The 10,684-nt window shown below is 41.3% G+C and overlaps 1 protein-coding gene and 1 non-coding gene across 6 annotated transcripts in view; one reads left to right on the top strand and one right to left on the bottom strand.

The window, feature by feature from the left end:
* Positions 1-10,684, top strand: part of SRPK2 (SRSF protein kinase 2) — a 295,143-nt gene that overhangs the window by 116,296 nt on the left and 168,163 nt on the right. Inside the window, exon 1 of one of the 5 annotated variants that reach the window (XM_027772122.1) lies at positions 6,706-6,724. The exons of the other annotated variants lie outside the window; for them this stretch is intronic. Within the exon in view, the coding sequence (XP_027627923.1) occupies positions 6,721-6,724 (4 nt within the window). The 5' untranslated portion in view covers positions 6,706-6,720. Of the gene's footprint in view, positions 1-6,705; positions 6,725-10,684 lie in introns of those variants that run through there. 5 annotated transcript variants of the gene reach the window in all.
* Positions 8,072-8,218, bottom strand: LOC114007929 (U4 spliceosomal RNA). The gene has a single exon (XR_003549499.1). It is a non-coding gene; the product is annotated as a U4 spliceosomal RNA (small nuclear RNA).

Here is a 10,684-nt window from a genome sequence, read left to right as displayed (position 1 = left end):
TGTGTTGGTGGCCCCCTCTTTTTTTTTTTTTTTTTTTTTTTTTGATGTATGGGTATACCACATTTTGTTTATCATTCATATAGTTTGTTTCTACGTTTTGATTAATGTGTCTTTGTATAAGTTTTTATGTTCAAGGTTTTGAACATTTATGTACAAGTTTCTGAACTCGTGTTTTCCCTTCTCTTGGGTATATCCCTAGGAATGAAATTGTGGGGTCATATAGTAACTCTTTGTTTAACTTTTGGATGGACTTCCAGGCTCTTTGGAGCAGCTGCACCATCACACAGCTTCACCAGCCGTGAATGAGGGGCCTCTAAATACTCTGTAACCTCAGCACTGTTAGTTATTATTTGCCATTTTGATTCCAGTCATCCTCGTCGGTGTGAGGTAGTATTTCATTATTGTTTTGATTTGTATTTCTCTAGTGACAAATGACAATGAGGATCTTTTGATTTGTTTATTGGTAATTTGAATTTCTTCTTTGGGGAGGTGTTTATTTAAGTAGAATGTCCACTTTTTAATTGGGTTGTTGGGTTTTATAATTTTTTTTTTTTCTGTTTTTGGAGAGGTTTTTGCTATAGGGTGCATGCACTTGCCAGACAGACAGAGAGACGACAGAAAGCGAGAAATCACCCCCAGGGGTGATGGCCACGCTGCAATCCCTTCTCCTCCATTCTCCTCTCGGGATCTTGGGCATGCACGCACACGAGTCCCGCGTGAGTTTTAAGCCACCAGGTCCGGGACTCGAACCGCGGTCGACTATGTGCGAGTCCAGAGACATAGCCATTACGCCAACTGCTGATCCCGGGTTTTATAATTGTTGAGTTGCAGAAGTTCTTTATTCTGGATGCCAGCTCCTTATCAGATAAAATCATTTGTAAATATTTTCTTGATGTCCTTTGATACACAAATGTTTTTAATTTTTATGATTTTCAGTTTATATATTCTTTTGTTCTTTGTACATCTCATATCTATACTACTGCAGATGGGCCATCGATTCATTCCGAATTAATTTTGTGTATGGTGCAAGTCCAGCTTTATTCTTTTGCAAGTGGATATGCAGAAGTCTAATACCATTTGTTGAAAAGACTGTTCTTTTCCCATTGTTTGGCATCTTTGTACAAAATGAGTTGATTGGGCCAGCAGGTGGTGTAGGTGCTGGATTCCCACATGGCTGATTGCTATTCAAGTTCCAGACCAGGAGGCTTGAAAACCAGGATGCGTGCGTGTGTGGGTGAGCCTGCCTGCCCGAAACCCAAAAGGAGAATGCAGAGGGATTGCTTGTAGTCATACCCCAGGGGATGACTTCTCACTTTCCCTCTGTCTCTGTCTCTCTCCCGGTTGAGCACATGTGCCCTTTGGCAAGAACGTAAACAGATAAACAAAAAACCAGTTGACTATAATGTGAAGGTTTATTTCTGAACTTTTAAATCTATTCCATTGATTCACAACTGTTTTGATTTCTGTAGCTCTGTAGTAACTTTTAGAGTACGAATCCTTCAACTTTGTTCTCTTCTCAGGACTGTTTTGTCTGTTCAGTGTCCTGTCCCTTGCATTTCTTTGTGAAATTTTGGATCTGCTTGTGCATTTCTGTTAAAAGAAAAAAAGCATTTGAATTTTGGTAGGGATCGTATTGAATCTATAGATCAATTTGGAGACTATTGCCATGTTATTAACATTGTCTTCCAGTTCATGAACACAGGATATCTTTCTGTTTCTTTAGGTTTTTAATTTCTTTCAGCAATGTTTTGTGGTTTTCAGTGTACAAATCTTGCACTTATGTAGTTTTATTTATTTATTTATGGAGGGATTTTTGCTATAGGGCATGTGCGCTCACCAGAGATACAGAGAGAGACAGAGAGACAGAAAGCAAGACCCCCCTCCCCCCCCCGTGGGGTTAGCCATGTCACAATTCATTGTCCTCTTGGGATTTTGGGCACACATGCACACGTGCCCGGCGTGAGTTTAAGCAGCCACTGGGTTCGGGACTTGAAACTGCAAGTCGACTCCGTGAGAGTCCAGTGACGTAACCATTATGGCATCCACTGGTCCCTATTTTTTTTTTTTTAAATGCAGTTGTAAATGGAGTTGTTTGCTTCTAGAATGCTGATTACATTTCTTCAACTTTCTACACATATTAAATGAAAATTATATTAGCTGTTGTACACATCTTCTCTATTTGTTGTGAAGATTAAATGAGTTTTGGGGCTGGCGGGTGGCCTGGTGGTTAAAGGTGCTGGATACCCACATGGCCGACCTTGGTTCGAGTCCTGGACCTGGTGACTTGCTTTCTCACTTTCTCTCTCTGTCCCTCTCTGGTCAAATTGAAATAAACAAATGAATAAATAAATTAAAAAAGAATGCATTTCTTAAAAAAAAAGATTAAATGAGTTTAATCAAAGTTCTTAAATAAGCCTTATGGTTTAAGTGAAATATATTAAATACAAGACTGAACTCTCTGAGGGAAGGAATTTTTTTTTTCGAGAATTATTTTATGTAATGTTATTTATTATTATTAATTTTTAATTTGACCAGAGAGAGAGAGAGAAAGGGAAAGTGAGAAAGCAAGCCCCCAGGTCTGGGACTCAACTGCAGTCAGCCATGTGGTAGTCCAGTGCCTTAACCACCACATCATCTTCCAACCCCAAAGGGAAGGAATTTTGTCTCACATACTTTTGTACTCCTTTGTTGATTAGCATTTTAGCAGCTAACTTGATTCAGAGGAAATAGAAAAATTAGACAATACTTCATCAAGTTTGCTTCCAAAAATTTGAAGCTCACTGGACACTGAGAATCAGGGACACACTTTCCTTGTAAAACAAGTTTTTTTCAATATGAGTTGTTTTCTTATACGTGTAAATACTTTTGCACAGTATTTTGCAACCTTTAATGTAGTAAAATTTCCTCTTTTTCCCCTTTCTTACAGTCCTTTTATTTTACTTATTTTTTAAAAAGAATTATTTATTTAATTCTATTTGTTGTTATTATTTTTTAATTTGACCAGAGAGAGACAGAGAAAGGGAAAGGCAGAAAGCAAGCTGTCAGGTCTGGGACTCCAACCACAGTTAGCCGTGTGGGAATCCAGTGCCTTTAACTACCATGCCACCTGCTGGCCCCCTTTTTATTTTATTTTAAGGTAAGTTTCTTTTTGAGATGATTGGGTGGGCCTTGGCTTACCAAAGTAAGAGCTGGAAAGCAGACATTCATTACCTCAGTGAATTCACTAGTGCTTTATGTATCAATATGATAAATACAATTAAAGTGTCTTCATTTCTGACTTTGTGACTCGCAATATCAGAGAACCACATAGTTTCAGTTTTCTATTAATATCTAGTATGAAAAAACTATCTCTTGGAGGTATCTTTATCTGAGTTCTGTGATGTAATTTCTAAAACTTGTGTATTGTGTCAGAAAGATATACAAATGGTACGTATTGTTAAAGAGTAATACAAAGAAAGCTTTAAAACTTGGCCTCAGGGTGAACAGAGCCCTGGGTGTCACCTTGAGCATAACAGCCTGCAGTTATCGAAGAACTTGGGTTACTTCTGTCTGCCAGAGGAGTCAGGGCTGGAGAGCCGACAGGGCTGGAGAGCCTTTGTTCTTCTGAGAGGCTGGATTAACTATTAATGATACATTTGCCGTGGTGAGAAACCTGTAGACTGTTCTCAGGGATGAGTTTCATTACGTTTATTGCTAACAGACGGCACTCATGGTGAGGCTAATAAAAAAGGGTTTATTTCAGCAGTCATGTTTTCCTACTTTAATATATATCTTTATGTTTTAATTGTTCATAACATTTCATAACACACACAAGCACACACACACACATACTGTCTGGTGAACTGTAAATTTGTCGCATATCCCATACTGCATTTTGGTTGGGTGACCTGGGACCTCACAGCTGGTGTAGACATAGCGTGAGCAGTGGTCTCCGTTTTCTTGCTCTGCTGGCTTTCTGTCACACCTTCCTGGGGGTGGCAGTTGGGGGACGATAGGAGTCCCATATTGGGAGGGATTGACCTACTTTGCATGTTTGAATTTGAAAACCAACAGCAAACCTTTCTTTCTAAACTAGTATTTCTTTTGGGTATAAGTTGTATTCAGTAATTTTTTTTTTTTTTTTGAGAGGTTTTTGCTATAGGGCATATGCTCGCCAGACAGAGGGAGAGACAGAAAGTGAGAAACACCCCCCAGGGGGGATGGCCACGCTGCAGTCCCTTCTCCTCCATTCTCCTCTTGGGATCTTGGGCACACACACACATGCGCCCGGCGTGAGTTTAAGCCACCGGGTCCGGGATGTGAACCGCGGTCAACTACATGGGAGTCCAGTGACATAGCCATTACGCTAACTGCTGGTCCTCCATTCAGTAATTATTTTTAAAGTGACAGAAGGAAAAACAGTTCCTCTAGCAAATGAAGTTTCTTATAACTGGTGGTAGTAGCTACCTTGGGAGTTGTAAATCAGAAACCCAGCCAGCCTGAGACCACCTCCGTCAACCTCTTCATTCTCTTCCACACCTACACCACTGTAGACTTTGGATCGTTTGGATCGTGTTCGTTTTGGTTGGTGCTGCACTATATTCAGGAACACATGTTACCTTGTTTTGGAATTAAAACAGGGAAGTTGGTATAAAGGTGTTTCTGAAACTAAATTTTTAAACTGTATTTTTAGTTTCTATTATGGGCATGTATGCTCCCCAGAGAGACAAACATCCTGGGGGTGGGGGGTGGCTACTCCATAGTCCCTTCACCACTCTCCTCTTTGGATTTTGGAGATAGGCACCTTGCATGATACTCAAGCCGCTGGGTCCGGGACCTGAGCCTCAAAGCTGGCCATGTCAGTCAGATCCAGTGCCTTAGCCTCAACCCCCACCTGCTGGCCTGAAACTAAAACATTTTAAAGTTGGTTTATATATAATCAATATGTATTTGTGGGATTCCATATGATTTTTTAAAGCATATAGTGTAATAATCAAATCAAGGATATAGACATTTATCTTACTTGACACTCTATATTATGGTGTGTGTGTTCTATAATATTTTTAAAAAAGTGTTCATTAAAAGGATCAGCAGATGGCATAATGGTTATGTTGCTGGTCTCCCACATTGTCTGCAGTTCGAGTCCCGGATCTGGCTGCTTAAAACTCAAACTGGGCACATGTGCATATGTGCCTAAAATCCTGAGAGGAGAATGGAGGAAAGGGTATTGCGGTGTGGCCATTCCCTGAGGGCAGGGGTGATTTCTTACTTTCTGTCTCTTGGTCTCTTCAGCGAGCACATGTACCCTGTAGCAAAAATCTCTCTTAAAGAAAACATACCTTGGATTGGCAGTGACATATTTTACTTTGCTGTGGTACTTTGTTTCATAACCCATTCCACTTGTTACATGTGTTCTTCTGTCTGATAACCAATTTCTCCCAAACTAACCACCTCGTGCACTAAACTCCTGCCCCACTGCCCTGTCCATCATGCAGCTTCTGTTTTCTACCATCATTCTCTACTTCCGTACCACTAAGTCTTTCCCTTTCTGCCACAGAGCGCAGGCAGTTGATAGAGGTTAAAGAGGAACATAAAGTATTTGGGTTTTCATAGCTTGGCTAAGAAAAAGGCTACTTTTAAGAAAGGGGTGAAGGGGCCAGTAGTTAAGGTACTGGACTTCCCATGCGGCCAACCGTGGTTCAAGTCCCAGACCTGGTGGCTTGAAAATCATGCCAGACATGTGTGCATGTGTTCCCAAAATCCTGAGTGGAGAATGGAGAACCTGGCGGCTTACTTCCTCACTTTCCCTCTTTCTCCTCCTCTGTGGTCAAATTAAAATAAATAAATAAATAAGTAAAGTTAAATAAAATAATTTTTTTAACAAAGAGAATATATCAAGTGTTTGTTTTTGGCATACATTTTCATACTAAATTGTATAGTAACATGATTGGAAACCTTTTTGGTCATAATGCAATCATAATGATCTAGCATTTTTGCATACCATTTAGGGGTTTTATTATATTCCTGCTTTCAGTCTTTGTAATCAAATTATTATTTTTCTTGAGACATTTAGCATATTATTTCCCTTATTGATTTTTCTTTTCAATTACTAACCTTCCTAACTTGTACTATATTTTCTTTCATCAGTGGTTGTGCCTGGAATTTAAACAATTCTTTAGCATCTTCTATCACCTTTTGGAAATGCTACATCTTTGTAGCTTTGCATTTTCACTTTACTCTAAATTTGTATTTCATCGAAGTGACCTTCAGTGAGCAACTTGACAGACTTTTCTTTAATTGCCAGAGGACGAGAGAGAGAGAGAGAGAGAGAGAGAGAGAGAGAATGTGAGACAATTGGCCAAAAGGGTGTGTCCATGCTACAATCCTTTTTTCGCTACAACCCTCTCCTCTCTATTATCCAGCCTTGTCTGGATTATGGGCATGTGTGCACACACACCCAGCCTGTTAGTCGCAGGTGGCCTGGGCTGAGGTTCACACCAGTGAATCAGTGCACATCGTGTATCTATTGTGCTTACAGGACCCACGTGACTGACAGTGGCTCTGAAGGGTGGGGATAGAAGCTAGTGTTATTTAATCAGGGCCAGTTGTTCGACTGCTCAGTTAATGATTATTTTTGTGTCATGATTTTCCCTTTTCTGTACATTCTCATAACAGAGAGGACTTAAATACTGATCTCTGGGATAACAGGGACTCTTTTAGGCAAGACTGGCCTTTCTAGATATGGGTAAGTTAATCATCAACCGTCTCTGTTAGCTCTGAGCGCTTGCTTTTTGCTCCTGCATTTCTGTGGGGAGTCCCTTTTGTTTCAGTCTTGAGTTTTGATTCAAGACCTTAATAGTGGGCTTCAGATGGTTCTGTCAGAGATCTGAGCCAGAAAACCTGTGCAGGCCTTTTGCAGTTCATGGGAGTCCCTTAGAGGTACGGATGGGCCAGAATTGGAGACCCCGAGAGAGGAGGCCAGAGCGCACACCCTGAGGCAGCAGACTGTGAAGACGTGAACGAGAGAGAAGTGGTTAGTTGGTAGTGTTGGGAGAAATGGAATTGGTGTCTGAGAGGTGTTGCAATCCTGGAATGGTGGGGTGTTGAGGTTCAGAATAATCCTTGCTGTGTTCCTGGGAACATTAACTGACCTTTGAAAGCTGCCCTGCCTTCTGAAGAAGATTATGGTTCTGAGGTCTCTGAGGCATTTTCTCTTGTCTTCTGGATGTACTTTTGCAGTACTACCATCATCCGAAGTACTCAGCACGTATGTTTTCTTGTTGCCTAAAAGTGGCTCCACATAAATACAAATCAGTAATTAATTTATAAAATCTTCCTTATATGCACCCCAAATAAAATCAGGTTGTGGATGTTCAAGTTTTTAATTGTTAGTAACAGGAAGTACTTGAGAGACTGATTCAGAAAAATAGAGCTTTATGCAACCCACGGTTTGGAGGTCCAAGGTGCAGGGGCTGCTTCTTGGGGGTGTCTTCTGGCTGTATCACAATTTGGCAGAGGGCAGGAGAGCATGGTGTACATTTCATATGTGTCTCTTTCCTCATTCTCTCTCCTTGTCAACCCACCAGGAGCAGTCATGGGGACCCTTCCCCGATGACCTTAATCCTGATCTCTATCCCCAAACCCTACCTTTGGACACTGTAAGTGGATCAACTTTTTGCCCTGTTAGCAATGGCTCATCACATGAATTTGGGGGTTACACATTCAGACTGTAGCAGTTGATAATTACAGGAAAATATATTTATTAAATTGGTTGTAATAATGCCTTGTGGTAGAAAGGTGTAGATCTAACAATTTAGGTAAAACTATTCTTCCCTGTGCTATATCTTTTTAAATTTCCACATCACCAAAGTCAGGGAACTCATATTTGACATTTAATGCTCTAAATGGCGCAGGAGCACTGGCATTCCCGTGTTCTTATGCTGCCATCACTGTTAGGATTTCAGGTGGATTGAGGGTTGTCAGTTTCTCCTCCAGGATGCCTACTCTTTGAAGCACCTCCTTTGTTTGACTTCATTCTGATGGTCTGATTAGTGATAATCTGCTACTTCTGGTGAGGATTCTTGGGACTTGACTCTCCTATTGACTCAGAGCCCTCAGTGTTCCAGGACTCTTTTTTTTTTAAATCCCTGGCAACCACTAATCTTTTAACTCTTTCAATTAGCAATAATCACGCCTCGGATAAACCTCATTGGCTACGATACTGCCACTGCGCAAAGCTGGCAAGGACTCTTTTTTATTGGAGAGGTTTTTGCTATAGGGCACATGTGCTCACCAGACAGACAGAGAGAGACAGAGAGATAGAAAGTGAGAAGGGACTCCTCTGTTTTTCTCTCGGGATCTTGGGCACGCACGCACACGCGCCTAGTGTGAGTTTTAAGCCACCGGGTCCGGGACGCGAACCGCAGTCGACTACATGGGAGTCCAGCGACATAGCCATTATGCTAACTGCTGGTTCCCTGTGCTCCAGGACTCTTCAACCTGAGGGTTTAGCGTGCAAAATGAAGCACCAGATGTAGGAAGGAGGCCCTTAACTGAAGAGTTTAGCTATTGGATCATTGAGAAAATCATGATGCATTTTTGCATAGAAAAACACGTCATGACTTTCCCAATGATCTATTATTTATTCATCTTTATAAGACAATTGACTTTTTAAAAAAGAATTATTTATTTATTTAATTTATTTATAATTACTTTTTAGAAAAAATGATGAGAGAGGGGGAGAAAGAGAAAGAGACAAGAAAGCAAGCTGCTAGGTCCAAAAAAACCACAGTTGGCCATGTGGGAGTCCAGTGCCTCAACCACCACTCTAAGTGCTTGCCTTGAAAGCATTTGACTTTTAAGATGTTAGTAAAGATGAGAATAAAAGGGTATCAAGAGGCTGTATACAAGAGAATGAGTGGGGAAACCCTAGGGAATTTTTTTTTTTTTTTCCAAATTTGCCAGAGGGAGAGGGCAAGAGAGGGAGGAAACACTTCTCAGTGGATCGTGGTTATGCTACAGTTCCTTCACCTCCATTTTCACCTGTCTAGGTTCTGGATTTGGTGCACATGTACACCACACATGACTAGAGTATTTCTCAAGCTGCCAAGGCTGGGACTCAAACCATGCATGTGGCCATGTGGCATCTCACTCCCTTAACCACTAGCCACTGGGCTCACCCAGGAAATTGTCTTCTTTATAACGTGTGTGTGTGTGTGTGTGTGTGTGTGTGTGTGTGTAAGGTGATAAATAAAAAAGGTGATGCTATAGACCAACTAGCTGTTTTAACCAAGAAAACTGAGTAGTGATGATTTTAATTGATGAGAAGTATGTAAAGAAAAACATTTTAGATACTGATTTTTTAAAAAAAGATTGAGACACCCTGCTTTGGTTCCTGTGGTTCTCCAAAATTTAGCTATAGATCTCAGAGACAGTGATATTTTAGATACATGAAGAATGTAATCGCCTCCAGTTGTTTATTGTTTTTCCTCTCAGATTTCACCTTTACAAATTCATGTGGTTCAGCTACACGATGATCTCTGGGGATTCTTCTGGCTCTAAATTGTTTGGATTTCTAATTGATTAATTGTATCTGGAAATGAATTTTTAAGAATAAGAAAACTGGAGCCAGCAGGTGGGGTGGAGGTTAAGAGTGCTGGACTCTGACGTGGCTGACCTCGATTCGAATCCCAGACCTGGCAGCTTTCTCTCTCTCTCTCTCCCTCTCTCGTCAAATTTAGATAAATAAATAAATAAATAAAAACTAATTTGGCAGTATCATAACTTTATTGCCTATTATAACAAATAGATGAAGGTAGCAACAAGTTGGTGTCTGATATGCCAGGCTGTCTGTGAATTAGAGTTGCAGTCCTTAAGGAAATTGTGGTCTCATGGAGTCAAACAAGTAATTTGGTCATTCTCTGCAGTAGACAGGCAGAGGAGGGAACTTAATTCTGTTTGGGAAGGGCCTAGGAGAAGGTAACTTTGCGGCTGAGATTAGAAAAGTGAGTTGGATTTATAAGGGAGATACAGTGAGTGGCATGTAAGAAAAGACCAAACCATATGCAAAGCCTGGTGTATGGGGGACACCACAGAGCTCAGTATTTCTGGAGCCTAAGATATAATAAGGGAGAGAGAATGATGGGAATGGTGTCCCAAAAGAGACAGGGAACTAACGAGTCTAGGTCCCGTAAAGGTCTGGCGTGGGCGATGGCGTAGTTCACTGAGACAGACTGTCACCGGGCACGGTAGGTTGGTAAGTGCGCTCAGGGACTATCTGGAGGGAACCACCTGTTGAATAGTAGGGGTGAGTGGGCATACTCATGGTTCTGGGTGGCGGGAGGGAGCACTGGGCCGGGGGTGCAGATGCAGCCATCAGTGCCTTTATAGCTGTTTATGTCAAAGGTCGAAGGGTTAGTGAAAAGTGGGTTCTGCAAGTATCACTAACGTTTAAAGGCTGGTGGAAGAAAAGGACCCTGTTAAGGACCCAGAGCTAGGAAGGGAGCCATAAACACAAGACAAAACTTATATCCTCCTATAATGTTATTTAGAAATAAAAAATGGGCCGGGGGTAGCAGAGGGCATAATCGTTATGTCACTGGACTCCCAAGTAGTCCACCACAGTTCAAGTCCTGGACCTGGTGGCTTGAAACTCACACTGAGCATGTGTGCCCAAATTCCTGAGAGGAGAATGTAGGAGAAGAAT

This window comes from Tupaia chinensis, unplaced genomic scaffold, assembly GCF_000334495.1.
Source record: "Tupaia chinensis unplaced genomic scaffold, TupChi_1.0 Scaffold000255_1, whole genome shotgun sequence".
Classification (NCBI taxonomy): Eukaryota; Metazoa; Chordata; class Mammalia; order Scandentia; family Tupaiidae; genus Tupaia; species Tupaia belangeri.
The sequence above is the reverse complement of the archived record's forward strand: the minus strand, read 5'-3'. Positions and strand labels throughout refer to the sequence as shown.